Source organism: Ruditapes philippinarum, unplaced genomic scaffold (genome assembly GCF_026571515.1).
Source record: "Ruditapes philippinarum isolate M1 unplaced genomic scaffold, ASM2657151v2 ctg8671_1_1_1_1, whole genome shotgun sequence".
Lineage (NCBI taxonomy): Eukaryota > Metazoa > Mollusca > Bivalvia > Venerida > Veneridae > Ruditapes > Ruditapes philippinarum.
In genome coordinates, this window is record NW_026854832.1 from 57,468 (window position 1) to 78,736 (window position 21,269).

The following is a 21,269-nucleotide window of genomic DNA, read 5'->3' on the forward strand; positions in this document are numbered from 1 at the left end:
TCATTAATGGGGTGATGTAAATATTATTCATAAAACGTTTGAAGAAAGGAGGACAGGTGATTGTTAAAAAGTACTATAATAATTGTTTCTTTGACTTTACAAATGTTTAAAAGTTGTAATCGTGTAAGAAATAATGAAATAACACTAGAGCGGGGACACCTATTACCGAACAACTAAGCAGAAATTTGAAAAGTTCGGTAATACATGCATCAATCGTTAAACTTTAAAAGGCCAATATCATGAACAATGTTTAAACTTACGTGTGTTTGTGTTTGCTATATCATACGACGTCGAATAAAAGGGTTATGTATTGGTATATGTTGGTACTGATGTAACTCTATTACCGGACAAGGCATCTAATACCGAACACTTATCATTTTTTAAAAAAAGAATCGCAAAATTCCTTTGCAACATGATATCAGGTGTTTATTACAATTTTATGTTCTAACAGTATTTGCACTCAAATGGAAGCAAATCATCAATACCTTCCTCAATCTGACGATTGGCACACGCTAAATGAAAACGACAAGGCAGTTTGAACATTGCAAATATTCGTTTTCGTAGGAAATCTCACACTCATAACAATTTCCAACACCAACATCTATCGCATCATCAGAACTACTTCCATCCTCAACACTTTTCAAAAACCTTTCTCTCATTTCTCTCTTCCTTGCCTTTTTCTCCTGCTCTTCAATCTTTTTCATATTTCGCTTCTCTTAGGGCTCAATCTTTTTTCTTTCTTTCTCTTCCTCTCTTTTCTGACGCTTCTTTTCTCTCTCTTTCTGACGCTGTTTCTTTGCCTGCTCAAATTCTTCTTTTGCTTTTAATTTTTTCTGAAGGATTTCACGGTACATAGCCCCGGTGACGGCTTTTGGCCTTGATGGCTGACTAGGTCGCTTTCTACTACTTGATTGCTTACATTCAGGGAATTTCAGAAATTTGCTAAACGGCGAGAGTTGGTTGCTACTTTCTAAAGTTTGAGGTACCTTTGCAGGAGTAACAACCGTCTTAGCAATAGTAGCGATCTCAGGGTCCTTGTCTAAAAAAACCAAATTGTAATTGTACATACATTTAATAATGAACAAAATCTGCAAGAATTTCAAGACAAATATTATTTCAGTTATCAGTAATTGTTACTTGAACAATAACAGTCACATATGCCTTATATCTGTCATCATATTATTTTCAATCTTCATATAAATCTACATATATATATTTGACATACGCTTACCTTTAGCATCTGAATAACTAACATCAGCTTCATGTTGTTTTGTGGGATTTGTTATCTGATCTGTAAAGATAATAATCGTTTTGAATGATCTCGTCTAATGTTTGTAAATAATATGTTTTTATTGTCTACAAGTTATTTATTATTCAATACGTTTAACAGTTAAATTTAATTATAAATTAAACTTTAACAAATATAATTATATTTGTATTTATAAAGTTTTATATCATTCCTGTGATAATTAAATGTGCAATATATCTTATTCTTCTGACATTTAAAGTCAGATTCATTTACAATATAATTATACAGTATATATATATTATATGGTATGTTTAAAATGGTATGTCTGATATAACACTGAAATTTTACCAGTTTCCATGCTTGTCTGGTCATCAGTTTATGTATTTTTGGCATCATCAACAGAAGCATCCTCACTGCGCGAAAGTTTGTCAGCTTCTTTCGGAATGTCTTTGGATTCTGATGAGCTGTTCTGGCCAAAAAGCATACTCGGATCAAGTTTAACAGAACTGAGAACAGCGTTTTGGTCCAATGGAAATAAACCTGCTTCCTGGAAGCCTTTAACAGCAACTTCTACTGTCGTACTTTTCTCCCAGGCTTGCTTAAACACCCGGGCAAAAGTTTTCTTGGTAACGAATTCACCAATATGCTCACTCTGCCAGTCACGGACAGCCTGCCTCCACGTACGTTTCAATTGACTAAATAGGCGAAGGTCAAGGGGCTGCATGACATGGGACGCATGCTCTAACAGACAATATAGTTCTACCCCATTTTCAACACATATATCTGATGCTTGCATTGTCACATGAGTTTTATGCCCATCAATAAGTAGCAATACAGGCTTTTTGATACGACGTTCGTTAATTGCCGGAATGAAGACATTCAAAAGCCAGTTGCAAAATACCTCAGTGTCCATCCAGCCATTGTCGGACCTACCAATAGCTGCTTCTGGAAAACCCTCGAGTGGGTCGTAAGAAAAACGTTGTCCCGGAAATATAATCATTGGTGGAACATAGTGGGCAGTAGCGCTAACCGCAGCCATGACAGTCAATTGAGATTTATCACTATTACCAAAGTGATAAATCACTGGAGCCCCTTTGTAGCCAATGACTTGATTCCCCTTCAAACAAAACGAAAACCCCGACTCATCCGCGTTGTAAATTCTAGATGGATCAGAGAGAAGATCTTTGTCGCCAACTTCATCCTCTATGTATTTACGAAAGTCTTTAAAATAGATAAATACAGAATCCCTAAAGAAAGCCCAACACGGCAAAATTGAAAATGTTGCAGGCTCGGTTTGATTGAGCCTGTTCATGGACGGTACTGGAAAGTGCAAATTACCGTCCACGCCCCCTAGCACCGGCTTAAGCAGAATTCAACATTAAACGTGAAATAGTAAATTTTGAATTTAGAAACATCCGCAGATGTGTTCATACGGCGGTTAAAACCATTTTTCAACTTTCTCAGGTGAAATAAGAGCCCGCTCCTTCCCAATTTGCAATGTAGTACGGAGACTTAATTCTGGGTGTCTGGTAAAAATACCTTTCAGCCAGTTTTTTACCTCACCTGTCACAAAGTGACAGGGTGAGCTTTTGTGATCGCTTTTCGTCCGGCGTCCGTCCGCCCTGCGTCCGTCCGTAAAATTTTTTCTTTAAATGACATCTCCTCATAAACCGCTGAGCCAATTTCATCCAAACTTCACAGGAATGTTCCTTTAGTGGTCACCTTTAAAAATTGTTTAAAGAATTAAATTCCATGCAGAACTCTGGTTGCCATGGCAACCGATAGAAAAAAACTTAAAATATCTTCTTTTAAAAAACCCAAAGAGGTAGAGCTTAGATATTTGGCATGAAACATCTTCTAGTTAGTGTCTATCAAGTTTGTTCAAATAAAAGCCCTGGGGTCAAAATTGGCCCCGCCCCAGGGAGTCATTGATTTTCCTTATATGCATATAGTAAAAACTTATAAAATCTTCTTTTAAAGAACCCAAAGAGCTAGAGCTAAGATATTTAGCATGAAACATGTTTTAATGGGTGTCTACCAAGTTTGTTCAAATAAAAGCCCTAGGGTCAAAATTGGCCCCGCCCCGGGGAGCCATATATTTTCCCTATATGCATATAGTAAACACTCATAAAATCTTCTTTTAAAGAACCAAAAGAGCTAGAGCTAAGATATTTAGCATGAAACATCTTCTAATGAGTGTCTATCAAGATGTTCAAATAAAAGCCCTGGGGTCAAAATTGGCCTATATGCATATAGTAATAACTTTGAATTAAAAATTCTTCGAAAAAACCAAATAGCTAGAGTTTAGATACTAAGCATGAAACATCTTCTAGTGAGTGTCTACAAAGTTTTTTCAAATAAAAGCCCTTGGGTCAAAATTGGCCCTGCTCCGGGAGTCATTGATTTTATTTATGTCTAAAGCAAAAACTTATAAAATCTTCTTTGAAAAAACCCAAATAGCTAGAGTTAAGATATTTAGCATGAAACATCTTCCAGTTAGTGTCTTCAAAGTTTGTTCAAATAAAGCCCTAGGGTCAAAATTGGCCCCGCCCCGGGGGACATTGATTTTCCTTATATGTGTATAGCAAAAACTTAAAAATCTTCTTTAAAAAACCGAATAGCTAGAGTTTAGATATCAAGCACGAAACATCTTCTAGTGAGTGTCTCCAAAGTTTGTTCAAATAAAAGCCCTGGGGTCAAAACTGGCCCCTTTCTAGGGGTGTCATTAATTTTAACTATATGTGTAGTTAAAACTTAAAAAATCTTTTTTTTTAAAAACTCAACGAGCTAGACCTTAGATGTTTAGCGTGAAATATCTTCTAATGGGTGTCTTCCAAGTTTGTTCAAATAAAAGCCTTGGGGTTTAAACTGGCCCCGCTCTTGGGGCCTATATACAGGTGAGCGACTTTAGGGCCATCATGGCCCTCTTGTTCCAGGTTTATTATCCTTAAATGGGTTTGGTCTGCCATCTTCATCAATTATCTTCTTTATGGTCAAAGCAAGCTCCTGGCGGGTCCGACCAAACCCAATTTTAGACATATGCACGGCCCACTTAGCCACTCTCTCTTCTTCCTCTTTAGACAGAACTGGCTTAACACCTACAGAATGGTTTTGATACTTGTTATGTACATGATCATGCAGAGTTGATTTAGGAATACCATATTCTTTAGAAGCACGGCTCATACTTATGGATTTGTTCCTTATTAAAGGTACAACTTTTTCAATAATATTGGTGTCATATTTCTGGCGTTTTCTTGCACCTACTTGACGACTCATTTCTTCTATTATTAAAAACCTGTAAAACAAAATATTTAATCTTTAATCTTTTAAATGAGTAGATCTAGATCTTTTCATCAAATATTTCATATTTTTATTTATATATTTATTCATTTATTTTTTAAGTTTCAATGCAGTCATTATTCTGTGCAATAGAAAATTTAATTGTTCGGTAATAGAGTTCTTCGTGGACACATGTGCACATTTTACCGAACACCTTTGTAACTCTGTAAAGTTACAATAATTGTTAATCGCAAGTGCTTTCCCTTGTTTAGACACATGTTTACAGGTTAATAAATATGTCTAGGTTTCATTAAAATACGTAAATTCAAAGTCTTAACATTCTTATGAACTTGGCGCTTTAGTGTTACGGATTTGGTACGACATATCGGAAAAAAGACAGGTTTTATTGAAATGAATGTAAATTCAAATACACGCACGTTCAACACTTACCAGTGGTTTTGTTGACGAAAGGAAGGATGTGACGTCATCTGTATGACATCACTTTGGTGCAGAAATCAAGTATCTCGTCAAATTAGCGGATATCATGTTTTGTTCGGTATTAAATGTACGTTCGGCATTAGATGCCCCCGCTCTACTTCTTGAACAAATTTATAATCAAATATTCAATGACCACTCAATATGCGTGTTACCTATTCTATATAAAGTGTATTAATTGTTTTTCAAATTAATATAAAAGTAAAACTAGACATTTATATTTGTTTGTTTTGTTGTTTGCCGCAATTACTTGAAACAACCACGAGATGGAAAGCATAAATCGTTCCGTGTCAAACTGGAAGAACCTACTTGTCTAGCGACAATCTACTAACTTAAAGGTAAACTCATAAACGTTTGCACCTACTGGAAACAACATTATTAACGATAACAGTGTTTGTAAAACACTGATATAAAATTTGCACAAAGGACGAAGTATGGAAAATGGTTCGATAATTTGCAGCATTGCCTTGATAAGGGGAATATCTGTACTGAACATACATAATACCAATCATTATCCGTCGCATTTAGTAAAATATGGTATTCTTTGTTGTATTATTATACGTTTCAGACGGAGATAAATGGCTGAAACATGATAAATATCTCGTTGCGTATCCCATCAGAAAATCGCTGAGAAAGGGGCGCTGAGATGTCGATGTAATCATATATATCTTTACTGCGCCTAACTAGCGTCTATTCTTATAATGCTCTCTTCAATCAAGTGGCAAATACCTTGTTTCGCTGTGATTGATGAACATGATTATAATGCAGTTTCTGCATTATTTGCAGCGTTTTGATTCATGACATGAAAACTGCAAGCTTTTCTCATGAATACGCTTGAATAGATATTTACAATTTAACATTGTAATCAAACTTGTTTTAAAAAAAACCTTCTTTTTCTAAGTCAGATGCTATATACCAACGAGTGTAGGCATTACGTCAAAATATAGACAGAGTGCCATCAGAGCTTGTTTTAATCACATAAATACGTATGTTTGGGTCACATTAAGACATATACCAGAATAAAACTATATAAGACAATTTGTCTAAACTTTGCATTATCTTTGTAAACGATAATAGAAATTGTTTTTAATTAGAGAAAAATAAATTTGGGGTAACTGATCTTGTTTTCGAATGATCTGTTAAGTTTTCAAATTGATATTCACTTGCAATAAAGGATCTGTAAAATGTACGAATTGGCTTTTAAATATCATGTTTTCAGACATAATTTGCGTACCAAGTTTAAAGTTTTTACATTACTTTTGCTTCGTGAATCTCCGAGGCTGGTACTAGTCTAGGAAATATTACATGTATTATACGGCAAATATTGATAGCCGCAAATTTCCTGAATGTAAAACCAAACATGTTGCGCTTTCTGTTTGTTATATAAACATTATCTTTTTTTGTTGGTGAAGAGATGTGCCTTCCATTTAACCTTATTTTATCAAAGATTTCAAAGGCGTTTCATGACATAATCGCATTGTAAAATTAAAATTATTTTATTAAATTAAATCTTGTGTTTTTGTTTAATATTTACAATATTAAACACTTGAAATAAATACTTGAATACCATAATGTTCACATTAAACTGGGGCAGCAGCATACGTTGTTTTTAAACAGGAAATGAAGAAAACATGACGGAATTGAACCACCAATTACATATGCCCCTATTTTACTTGCTTCATCATGATAAACTAACTAAACTTATGTGTTGTAATATTTATTTTTACCTTTATTAACTCGATAAATATCAAATACATATTGCCTCTTCCAGGAAGTATAAAGTGAGCCCAACAAGGACAATTGATAATATATGTTTTATGAATAAAGTGACCAGTCGAAAGAATCAAACACTTACAATTCATGCATGTTTAACGACATTTTTAATAAACCATCAATATTAAAGATCATTTTTGTCGGGGAAGAGTGATTTAATGGTAGAAAAAACTATCATTTGTATACATAACATGTAAATTATTACTTAAATCTATCTTGGACCTGTTTACTTTTCTTACATTAAAAAAGCATTTTTCTTACGTTTAATTTTCTTAAAATAGTTTAGCTCATCTGGAGACATGTAGCTGAGCATTGATTAGATATAAGCTGTATACGATTTATATCGTTTATGTATATTTTGTTCCTTAGAAATACAGTACTGTACTGTTTTGTTAACCAACCTTCCAATACAATATCATCTTATTCAAAACCTAATTCACCTAAACGAAAACACGCAACCCACTGTGGATTCGTGATGGATAACATATATCTGAAGTATTTTACAAATTAAATGATTTACGAATTAATTCATAAAATAGAAGAAAATGATGATTGATTCCTTTTCTTAATAGCTTTTTAAATGGTATGACTCATACCACATGTTTACATACACCAGACATGGACAAATAACTGGTATTTTCGTAAGTATATTTGTTTGTTTGAATATAAAAATTCACTTTGCTGATATGAATTTAATGTTGTAAAAATGTAACTTTAACCAGAACTATATATCTTTGTCTTTAAAAAGTACTTAATCTTTAATATAAATCAAATATATACGGCGTCCTTTTTATTTGCCAACACTTGATATGATTCATTAGGAATTGATCACGCGTTTTTAGGCGTGTAAGCGTGGATTTAAGATCTTTGAAGGTTTTAAGTATTTCTAACTTTTAACAATCGATTAAAAAAATTAAGAAATCTGATTAGGTTAACCTAACAATATACAAGTGTGTCCCATTTTTGCAATACATACGAATTAATCAAAACTGTAATATGAACGGACATTGAATATGTGCATACTTGTGATGGTAATTTGTAACCATTTGGTCAACATTTATTGAGCAAAACATTAAAAAAATAACATCTTTAAAAATATTATTAAACCTCAAATGACAATGACAATCCTACCTTTTATATATTATTTTATAATTGAATAAAAATACAAATTAGCATTAATAGCAGTCTTAAAAGAGATAGATTATAATTGATGTTGCATCTAGGAAACAATATGCTATTTAGTTTGTTTTTTACGCCATCTTAACATAAAAAAACAACATTTGTTTGCAACAGACCAAGAACTGATCTCTAAATATTTGTTCATCGATATGTAGCAATCATAACGATAACAAGATCGAACTTACCTTGAATTTGTACTCGCAGACGTCTGCGGGATTGAGCTTGATGCACAACGTCCATGTTCTTTCCATTTTTTTCAGCTTTACCGATAAATTAAAGCATTATGCCTCCAGATTCATGCTAATTTCATGACAATTTTGAAAATGAATTTAACAGTAAAATACTGTGATGTGAACAGAGAAAGTAATTAACATATTGCAAACGACACATACAATCTACGTAAAATACAAAAAGAAGGTCAAAATATACATACATACATACCTCTTACTGCGTTAGTAACGTAGTAGAAAGATATTGATTGATATTGCAAAATCAGTCATTAATCGCACATAACATGTAAATAATTATTTGAAATTGAATACTTTTACTTTTTTCAAGATCTAAATACATTTTTCCAAAGATTTAATTTCATGAAATAGTTATACTCATCTTGAGGCATGCTGCTTTAAGACCTCAAATGGCTCTAAAAGCGTTAAAAATTGCACTAGCGGACATCCGAATATTCATTCGACATTTAGTAAGCTAACTTGATAGATTCCTGACGTGAAAGAACAGTTAGGAACGTAACTAACTTGTTTTGTGTTTTCCTCAGTATTACGTCGCACCAAACACAGTATACGTCATATGGCAACTTTACAGCTTTACTGGGTGTAAGAAGACCTCAGGTGCCATTCTAAAAGAGCACCGAGAAGAACCACTGGCGCACCGTCAGCTAGCTTGATAGCTTCATTACAAAAAATAATCAAAAGTAGCTGGCAGGGTTCGAACCGGCAAGTAATTTGAAGTAAACCTTCACCACTTGCTCACGGAACCCCGTTTTCAACTGAGCGGCCACCTGTGCAAGTGTCGACGTAGCCCAGTCGGCAGTTATTTGTATTACAGGTGGGGTAATAGACAGACACAACAAATGCAAATCTGAAATATCCAAGATATTTATTAAACAATATATAAACACAATATAAATATATTACACAACTTTAACATGTAATGGTCAGATATGAAGTGCAATTAACAATTAAAAGATAAAGTTGAATGAGTGATACAGGTATGTAATAACTACATGTACAATTTCAGGTAAGTATTGTAAATATTCTAGGTAAGTATTGTGAATATATCTCTCTGTTATCTATCAAAAACCTCTATATATTAACCAATAATGACATTCTGTATAATCTAATAATTTAAGTAATAAGTCAGAGATTACTAACCTGAAATATCCAAGATATTTATTAAACAATATATAAACACAATATAAATATATTACACAACTTTAACATGTAATGGTCAGATATGAAGTGCAATGGAGCATCACACAACATACCCGAACATAGCATATCAAGTTTACGGGTGACAGGTTAGTAACAATGACAGATAAGAATAATAGAAATATAGAGAGATATAACGGTATAGGATCAGGGGTCAAATAACATGTAACACATTTAAATACAGTTAATATATTTTATTTGAAATGTATACAAAATATAAAGCAATGTATATTTTATATAAATTTCTATCCTGCGACATACTCCTCCAGGTTCGTTTAAAAGGCTCCTGACTTTTCTGTACGTCTCCCTTCAATAAAAAAAACCAAAACATATATACATATTATATACAAGGTTATATAACACATTTGCTAAATATAAGAAAATGATAGCAAAAGCATATGTTGCACACGCTGGCTGGGCTACAACTCAAAATTACTGTGTACAATACCTGAGGTAATTATAATTTGAGCAAGAAATAATGAATTCAACATCAAACTCGAAGCTTGCTGATGCAATTGATAGATATCCGTTAGCTCCTATAGACACGAGACGTGGAACCATAGACAGAGCTACATACAATTGTAACATGACAAGAAGGTATGCCAGGTAAGTATGTTGCATATTGAGTATATCGAGGTAAGTAAATTGAGCTAAAGATTAGCATATTATGCAGGTAAGTCAATACGGTAAGTATGAGGTAATTAATACAGTTTACTATAAGATCTATAAGACCAAATTACTGCATAACCATAAGTCTAAACAGTTCAATGATACATATCGCACTTATTTACTTTAAGCACACAAACAATTAAGTAAACAACTATCAAACACACATTGATTATAATTTTATTTACATGAACACAGCCAATATATATCTATATATATAAATAACATCACATATTCCACTCTCCTGATGTCATCCATTTTGGTTGTTGTCTCTCTCTTTGTGGTCTTGTAGGTTTTGTGGTTCTTGTTTGTCCAGGACCTCGTCTCATCGGAATAACGTATGGAACTGTGGATGCCTCTTCTTCATGATCTGATTGAACGTCACTCTCGTCACTGTTTGCTTCAAGATCTGGAGAAGGTTCGTTTGTAGCATCCACTGTTTCATCATCCTTTACTTCATCCTGATTTGAGTCGTTTTCATTCAGTACATCTGTTGTTGACATAAACGGGAGAAGAAGATTCCGATGTAGAGTCCTAGACTTTTTAAACTTCGGACCTTCCCGTTTTACCTCATACACAGGTATGTCTTCAACAGGTTGTCGGATGATGATGTAGGGATGATGTTCCCATTTGTCCGCAAGCTTTTGTTTACCCCTTAAAGAGACGTTACGTACGAGGACACGGTCTCCTGGATAAAGTTGGGCACTACGTGCTTTTTGATCATAATGTTCCTTGTTCGCCTGGGCTGTCTTGGAGGCAACGTTTCGGGCCTTTTCGTATGCGGTCCGGAGACGGTCGCGAAGTTTAACCACAGTTTCAGTCTTTTAACATATCTTTTTTTTAATTTTTTATATTGTGTTGTAACTTAATACACAATATTTATATTTTATGTAGTAAGATGTAATACACTTTATAATAATCGGCACTTAAGATTATTATAAAATGAACCACTTGTCTTCTATATAGTAAGATAAATAAGATAAAGCTGCTATTTTTATTTTACGATTAAAAAAAAAATAACAGCTCGATCAAGATTCGAACTCGAGTCCTCTCATTCACTAGTCGACCACACTTACCACTGTACCAATACACCAGTTATTACAGCACGTATTCGATTAGACAGTATACGAAAGATAATGTATGCACGTATTATTTTATCTGATACCGTTTACTTGTAGCACAACGACGAAAACAACCCGTATAAAGTTTAATATTAGTTTCTAATTATTCAAGAAACAATTAAACTTTACCAAATATATCAAATTAATGTTTTGTAAACATTAACTTATTGTGTTCAAACGAACAAAAAATACGCGATACTTTCCGAACCTTGCAAGGATTTATTTTGTCTAAGATACAACCTTACTTACAAAATTTGCAAATAAGGTATGTAAATATATAATCAAGTCGACTTCCTTTTTTTTTAATTCTATTCTCTTTTCTAAAGAGAAAAAGAATTAAAAGCGAGGGACACACACAAAACCAACTCAAACACAATTGCAGAAAAAAATGTACAAAAAAAAATATGACGTCAGCTGGATTCGATCTCTGTATGTTTGGGATGACAAGCAAACGCGCTAACCACTGCGCTGTCGGGGATTTGGTATGAGAAAAGAGTAAATAGCAGTACAGTATATTAACACCTTTTGCAACGGGTTGAAGAAATAAGTTTTATACAATGTTATTTTTCTTTCATGTATCGTAACTTACAAAGTATTTTATATGTATAAAAGTTTTGAAAAGTCTATTTATCAAAAATTCTTGAACAAAAATTTACTTAAGAAAAGGTCTACTCAAAAATCTATAGAAATGCTAATTACAGAAAATGACTAAGTTTTCTTCAAAAATTTATATGCAAAAATAAAACAAAAGTTGTTACCTTTTATTAAAATATCCTATATAAAAATAATCCAATTCAAGAACACAATATCACATAATTATTACATCCACTTTCACACAAACTTATATAAACAAACACTATATAAGAAAAACAAACTTTCACTTGAAGAGAAAGTTTAAGAGTCCGTAGCACAAATCCTTTGACGATGAGAAGTGATCCTGCGTTGAGGCTAGCCTTCCCGGTACGTAATTATGGTACTCGACGTCTCGAGTTAGATTCCATGGAATAATTAAGTAAGGGCCCTATCAATAACGAAGGAGTTTGCACGCACGTGACAATGTTTACAATATTATACAAATATGGACTTTTTAGCTGTTGAATATGATGTGATATGTACTGAAAAAATTAATATTGACCGAGGCGATAGCCGAGGTCAATATTAATTTTTTAGTACATATCACATCATATTCAACAGCTAAAAAGTACATATCTGTTTTATTATATAATTTATAAATGGCTTTTACATGGCTCATCAAATCTGCCATTGCATACAACGGATATCATTATTTTTCAGCTTGTCTACTGTTTCCATAATTTGGCCCTTTCCATTGGCATGCTAATCCCTATTGTTCTTTAAAATGAAAAATGGTAACTAAAATAGACTTATTTGACTCTTATGTACAGCCCACTTAACGTTTTTTTTCAGAATTATAACAACAAAATTGGCGTGACGTCACGTCAAAGTCTCGCGTCTTTTAGGGATTTCCAGAAAATCTATTTTTAGAAGAAAAACCGGTGAATATACTCTGAAAATCTATTTTTAGGAAAAAAACAGTGAATATACTCTGATATTGACCTGTTATTTTTTACAAAAAAGTGCTTGTTAGCCAATCAGGGAAAGGCATTTCAAAGCTATTTATAGATTATATAATAAACACAATTATGGATAGGATATCCAAAAATCTGGTGACGTCAATAATCACATGGTTTTAAAAACCAATAGAATAACTAGAATCTCGGCGGGAAGAAGGTATCTAGGTCATATGTAAATGCCGCACGAGTAAAATCCAATCAAAATCCTTCTTTGCACAATTGAATTTATCTTACACTAGATAATCCAGTACACAGAATACTATTCACGTATGTAAGATCAAATGCATCAAACATTTGGAACACAATAATAAATCATCTGTTGGTCCAGTCTTATCAACTGATCTCTTGTAGATGTTACAGTTGAATCACGTTGGGCGCCATTGTCGACGTAGCCCAGTCGGCAGTTATTTGTATTACAGGTGGGGTAATAGACAGACACAACAAATGCAAATCTGAAATATCCAAGATATTTATTAAACAATATATAAACACAACAATATAACTATATTACACAACTTTAACATGTAATGGTCAGATATGAAGTGCAATTAACAATTATAAGATAAGGTTGAATGAGTGATACAGGTATGTAATAACTACATGTACAATTTCAGGTAAGTATTGTAAATATTCCAGGTAAGTATTGTGAATATATCTCTCTGTTATCTATCAAAAACCTCTATATATTAACCAATAATGACATTCTGTAATAATCTAATAATTTAAGTAATAAGTCAGAGATTACTAACCTGAAATATCCAAGATATTTATTAAACAATATATAAACACAATATAAATATATTACACAACTTTAACATGTAATGGTCAGATATGAAGTGCAATGGAGCATCACAAAACATACCCGAACATAACATATCAAGTTTACGGGTGACAGGTTAGTAACAATGACAGAGAAGAATAATAGAAATATAGAGAGATATAACGGTATAGGATCAGGGGTCAAATAACATGTAACACATTTAAATACAGTTAATATACTTTATTTGAAATGTATAACAAAACATAAGGCAATGTACATTTTATATAAATTTCTATCCTGCGACACAAGGATAGGTTTTGTTAAAAGCACAACAATGGCAATGCGGCTTTAATATTTCAATTACAAGAAGATTAAGACAAATGTCAAATAAAGCATTGTTTTAACACCTCTCCAAACTTGGAAATATATTTCCGGAAGCTTGGAATTTACCCTAAATCTTTCACGTGGGAACGCAATTTAAAACGTCTCTTAGTCTGAAAAATAATGCATTTCCTAAACATCTTTAATGCCGATGAATTTAAAAGCGATCAATTATACAGATAGTTTTCGTACTTGGTATTCTTATTTTATTGTCCTCATCTAAAACAACTTAAAACTTGGGTTTGTACACTGATTAATGTACGATAAGGCACACTGATAATTAAATGGTTTAAAAGCAATTGTATTTCGATATTTATTAGAAAAAATAATTGATTAGAAAAAATAACTTTCAATTTTATCAACATTTCGCTCATTTATCAAATCCTTAATGCATGCAATGTCGATATATGGAATGTTGAGACATAAAACTGGATTTAATAGTCTGTTTGATAATTTTTGTACGTCGGAAGTGTTGCATTATTATCAAATTATTTAGAGAAAATAACATGTATAGTACTTATTATAATACTATGATTTCCAGCATATTTATAAATTGCAACACTGTTAAGCGGAACTCTGTTGCTGGAATAATAGACTCTGACCATAGAATCACAACTTGACATATATATTGACGTTTGTCCTTATAACAATTCGGGTTTCTCAATATAATATTGCTGTGGATTCCCGTAATCCCTTCGGTTTTTAACAAAAGCTAATGAATGAATATTTTGACTTTACGATTCACAATCAAGAATAAGCATGAACTGTGTAAACTTAAATTCAACCAGGTAAGTGGTCATTGATATTTATTGATAGATCGTATGAAGAAATTAAACGTCATTTTACTATAATACACGAATTTGCAAAAATGAATGACGATTAATGCTTTAATATTCATTTTGGGAACGAGATTAATTATTTTTCTTTATGATTATGCACTCATATTTTGGTATCAATAAGGACAAAAAGTGGTTTTATGATTAGTTGTCAGTCCTAATTATTTCGTTTTTATTGATAAAACAGTAATTTACAGTATTGTTCCGTTAATAATTAAAGTTTAGGAATAAATATGTAAGAAAATTCTAATGTTAACAGCAAAATGCTGATTGCTTTTTTTTATTTGAAAAGGAACTTGAAGTTGTATAAGCTTTTCATCTTGATGTGATTCTCGTCCTTTGGTATATCAAATACTACTGAACACAAATACTTTATTTTCTCTGGAAAGCACGTCTTTAAATTTACTTAAAATTTAAAATATTTTAATTATCATCATAATTCTTTGTACTTAAACGAGTAGAAATGGTTTTTATCATATTATTTATTAATAGTTAAGATAATTACTTTAAAACGAAATGTCTCATTCCACATTTTACAGTTTTAAAAACATGCAAACTAACAAAATATATTTTAAAATTCAAAGTTGTAAACCACTCTAAAACACTTGCTGTGCTCCAATCAAATAATTACAGGACAAATAAATCTATAATTTTATGTACTTTATCTGAACTCGAGCCACTGTGCTGTCAAAACATGTATGTATTTAAAGTTAACTTTTCTTTATATTGAAAATGATATTTAAAGCCCTTTTAGTGACATACATTATTTTGCAAAGTTCAATAAGACTTGTAATAAAAATAATTGTGCAAATATTTTGCATAATGTTTATTTTGAGTAAGACGTATCAGCAAAACTCTAAATACACTTCAGGTTTTTAAGTATTTCCTTACCAATTTAAAGAAACATTCAATACCCATTGTATGGTGCATAATCCAATGATATAGCCGCAAGCAATATGGCGATATTATACAAGCCAACATTTGCATTTCACAAATAACATATAATTATATAACAATTCAAAACATATCAAATAAAGTGAAATATACCATTACAAAAACAATTTGTCTACAAACATGCAATTAGATGAGCAAGCAGATATCCATTGTGAAATAATTTTGTGCACTAAAAGTAAGACAAAGCGCAATGTTGTTTTTAGCAGACGATATCATCGCCAATAATTGTGATATCAGTTATACAAAAACAACCAATATTAAACATTTGTATAAAATTTAACAGAAAAACAATAGCAAAGTGATTTATCATTTAAAAATAATAAAAAATAAAAACCAGTCGAAACAACTTACGAAGAAAACGAAGGATGACAATATAAAACACGTGAAGTATCTTGCAATTAAACATAATTGTGAAACATAAATCGTCCTAGGGAGGCGGTGGTTTTCGCATTATAGCAAAAATGTGTTTGTATTAAGAAAAACAGATATGTCGTAAATATGCTATCCGTGTGAAACAATGGAAACAACAAAAATTAATTATGAAGCTATTGTGGGCAATCAAAAGGAGAATTGTAAGGCTAAAAGCTTTAATTACCCCCCCCCTCCCCCCAAAGAAAACAAAAACTTGCTGTACTCATCTACTATATATCTTCATTTGAGACTTATACATATGTATATATAAATCTAATATGGATGTATTTATCTGAAATCAAGTCATTGTGCTTTCCAAAAATTATGTATTGCACTGATGAAATTGTATCTGTCTATGTCTCAAATTTTGAGATTATAGCAATGTTGATTCGCTCATTTACATCAGTTTCATAAAGTTTAAATAATGGTTTAAAAGCACGTTAGGTGCAATAACAAGACAATAGCATGGCATAATGTGAAATGTTCGTCCTTATAGTAGCAAAATGTAAACAAAGTAGTATTTTAACATTCATTCAAATACTTAACCACTGTTATTGCACTAACTGCTTTAATGCAACAGAAGAAAAGATGATAAAGGTAATTGAGCATTGTGTAACTTTTTAGAAAATAACAGGATAAAACATAAACGAGCATTTCAGACAATTCGGAGGATAAATGTTCTTGAAACAACAGTGAGAGTCTTTTCAAATTGTATCAAAAATAAGCAATGACGACTCTTCTTATTGTATCAAATTGTTTTTTGAGAATCATAATCGCAATCATATTTGTAGTGTTAAAATATTTTAAGACATAAACAAGGACTTATGCAAACAACTTTTAAAGTCTTTGCAGACAATTCACAATGCAATATATTGTATTACTTCTTCAGCTATTCCATAATTCATTAAAGTGATTTTGGGTTTTTTGTACGTACATATCAGCTTAGCTTATTTTTAATGAACAATATTATTCAATATGAAAAACATGTTTAAGTGGATCACGTTATGAATAACAGTGTTGTTGTAAATTGTTTATTGGATTTTTCATTACAACGGTATAACTTTCTTCATAACAGGTTATTACAATAGTGTCATCAGAAATTTAACTTGTTAAGATAAAGTGCATTTATACTCATCTTACTAAAGCATATTATTTGGCAAGAGGCAAACACGATTACATATATCTACATTTCACCACGTTTGATACAAAATGTTTCATTCCTGCTTCATTGTTTTAAATTAAATTATATTATAATTATATACTTTATGATAGATATGTTTTATAATGCACAACATTATATAAACGTCTTCTACTCGTATGTTAAACATGCTTTACATATAAAATCTTAAAGGTGCTTTTTTATCTATTTTTACATCATTTTTCATCAGAACACTAGTTTCAGTAAGGACTTCAAAATGAAAGTAAAATAACTATGGGAAAATCCCAATTAATACTGTAATTACATGTATGTTATATTTCACAAATGTTACTTTATATAAATAATACAATAAAAAAGGTGTCAATACAATGATAACATATCGTGGCAAGACAAAATTCACGTATGTTACACAGTCATAACAAATAAATCACTTAAAAGCATAGAAACAAAAGATGTTAATAATTTGGCAATGGAAATTAAAACTGGACATCAGAATATAAAAAGGTTATTAGAAATATAAATGAAGCCTTTCCGGATGTTTAAAGGAATTTAAACAACACAACTGTACAGTGAATGTCTTTTCAAGTAATATCAAAAATAAGCGTTGACAACAATTCACATCACCATTATGTAAAACATTATTTTCAAATTTAGAATATGTAGAATGCGTCATATTGTTTGCATTTTGCTACTAACGTTAACTTCAGTAAATACTTGTTTACAATGTAATTAACAATACAATGTTTAATAACATTACATAAAGTTGTTATTATAATAATAGTGATTCTTATCGGAACAATCATCTTGCTTTTATTTCATCTTGGCCTATACGAAACTCTTTAAAATTGCAAATATAAAACATATGACATTTTGTGAGCAGCAATACTGTTTTTCTAACATCTGTGTCATTGTTTTAAGAACATATATAGCTAACTTTTCAAATATTTTAAGATTATCCGAAACGTATCGTTATTGATCGATGAATTTAAAATGGAATTCCAATTTATTGAATCATTTTTATAAGTATGTGATATTAGCGAGACTAGAGAAATACTTTTTTCATTTGGTAACAATATTAAATTAAACAGGTATATGCCTTATCATTTAAGAAGTTAAAGCTGAATTCGATACAAATACCTATCATCAAAATAGCTGAAATCCCTAACTTATCATATAAACCATCGTTTAACTTTAGTCCAATATATGCATTTTCATCAAAAATATATATTTAACAATTTCAACGTTATAATCATGAATGTACTATTCGTCTAGAGACATAGAATTATGTGAGTAAGCGGATATACATGTCTAAAAGTTAGAAAAAACGTCCGGACGAGGTCATCGATGGCCATTGTGATTATAAGTCATAATAAAATGCTTTTACAATAACAAAGGAAAACTAGTTACGCTTGTACAATTGTCATACAAACATAACAATTTTGTTGTATAGAAATAATGCATTGAAAACAGAGATTATGCGATTATAAAATAAGCCTGACATTATCCCTAATTATTAGAACTAATATAATACTATTGCGAATATCATAAGGGAAAAATTTAAACGTGTTTTTATTTCGATTTTATCAAATTTTAATGGCTAAGTGATATATTATCAATAAATGACAGAACATAAAATTAATTAAAGAATGAGACGAAGAAAAACGCAGAATGACAATATCAAAACGTGAGAACATCTTGCAATTAAATGTAATTGTGAAACATAAATTAACACAACCGCCCCCCCCCCCCAAAAAAAAGACGGATCGCATTGAGAAAATCAGGTTTGTCACAAAAATTGCAATGATATGATTAAAACAAATAAAACAATGAAGACGGAGTAATATAATATTGACACCAAACTGTCAGTGTATATAAATCTCAATTATAGTCAATATTTTTCTGTACCTCCATTCCCAAATATTGATCATATAGTCATATTTTTCAAATTGCATGCACTGCATGTTGAAAAGTCAAAGTGATCAACCATATTATTGATGTTTTGAAAATTAAATTAATCAATATCTTATCATATTCTCTTTTTTTTTCTATTTTGTCCCCTTTTTTCTCAACATAATTATCAGGTGCACACAGCATGTCTTCTATTTAAGAATCTGGTTCAATTTAAGAATCTGAGTCAATTTTCACTATCTTTAAATCCATGTCAGGCTTTGTTGTGCCTACTCTACCTTTATATTGTTGGTAAGATAAAATGTGTTATCAACATTTCATTCCAGCAAATTACGGAGGCGAAACTCAAGAATAAGTACTTTTAAGATATATTTTACTAAGTTCTCTTCTGATAGCACTTCATTGAATCATTTAAATTGTCTGAAGTCTCATTTATTTGATTCCATCAGCAAAACCTGTGAATACTAGCCACTGGACAATGCTTTTGAAAATTCCTAATTTTTTTCTAGCAGCAGTTTACTGTATTGTATCGGTTCATGTGATAAGGTACATGTAATGTAAAGTTATCTTTTATATATAAATTACTATATTATTTTTGCATAGTTAGTATTTGTGATTCTGGCACAAATACATTTTAATGTTAATGAAATGATCTATCTATTTATCACCAAAGCAAAACAAACAGATCAAAACCTAACAATTTGTACTTTGGTTTCAAGATTTGTTTTATACATTCGTACCTTCAAAATGTGGTATGTCTTATGAATAGAATAAACAGAAGTTTGTGGGCAGTTTATGCGAGTTCTGTCTAAATGTTCAGAACAAATTAGGAAAATAACAGGCAACAGCGTAAGATTATTTGAAACGTGAAAATAAATATAAAGTGACTTTCATGACTATAAGAAATATGTCACTGAAAACAATAACCCTGCATTTGTAATACAAAATTGCAAAGAATATGGTGTCTCAAGTCTGAAAATTAATTTAGGTAATGTTTAAATATATAAATTGATATTGATATAAATGGAACAGGTGAAAAAGTGGTGAATTGGATAAAATGAGAACACTAATGCTTGATCTGTACAGTATTTGATTATTGAACTGTGTGTAGAAGCAGACAAACTGGCAAAACATATATCTGTAGCTCAGTGGCAGAACAGACATTTTTCAAAGTGAAAAGCAAATGGTTGGATATGATATCCGACTTTGCAGGGAACTATCACTGATCTCATCAGGATGTGATTCAGAGTGTTTACTACAAGAATCAATTACGATTTATCCTTCATATTACAGATTTGACAAATGTGAAAATACTGTGCGTGTAAATCAGCTGTATTCATTAGTGGTGTCTTGCGTTCATTGAACGCCGCCTTTCATTGTTGATCTTGTTTATCATATTTGGTGCACGATGCATATGCAGTTGGACATTAACAGGAACATTATGAAAACTCTTTCTGAATGGACAGTGCAAACTGAAAAGTAGGTACTGTTATTTTGCAATATAAGTAAACAAATCATTTAACTTCCTGTCCAATAATGGTTTTAATTTTGGGCGTACATATGTTGGATGACGTCATGCAAAGGGGCCTTATGTGCCAGAAGGAGAGGTGAAATATGAAAAACAAGATCAATGAACTAGACCCCCTTAGGACCCAGCAACACAGGGCCACCAGCAAGGAGCCGAGCAGGACCAAAACAAAAACAAGATAATAATAATGATGTTCATGCAAACCAGACACGAATGGGGCACCAACTTTGAACGCCGAACAATCTCTTAAGGTTGAAAATATAACAAAATATGATAAACAAGATCAACAAGTCAAGGCGGCGTTCGTATGCGCCACGCGGCACATACAAAACGGACGTGAGCAAACAATAGGAAAAATAATCGAATTATAGGATTTTTGCTAGAAACATCTTCAGGACGGAAGTGCTTAAAATAGGCAAAATATGGCAGAAAGAAAGGAAAAGGAAATGAAAGAAAATGCGTATCAGGTGGCAACAAATGACATACAAATATGACGTCAATGAAACATCAAAATTGAAAGTCATGTAAGTCTT

General features: G+C 31.7%; 1 protein-coding gene across 1 annotated transcript; it reads right to left on the reverse strand.

Moving 5' to 3' along the window:
• Positions 1-352: 352 nt before the first annotated feature.
• Positions 353-5,119, reverse strand: LOC132741220 (uncharacterized). Its single transcript, XM_060729350.1, has 3 exons — positions 4,173-5,119; positions 1,641-2,475; positions 353-1,130 (listed from the first exon to the last, which is right to left on the reverse strand). Exons 1-3 carry the CDS (start codon positions 4,523-4,525, stop codon positions 717-719), a joined length of 1,602 nt encoding a protein of 533 aa, XP_060585333.1. The 5' UTR covers positions 4,526-5,119; the 3' UTR covers positions 353-716.
• Between the last annotated feature and the right edge of the window lie 16,150 nt (positions 5,120-21,269).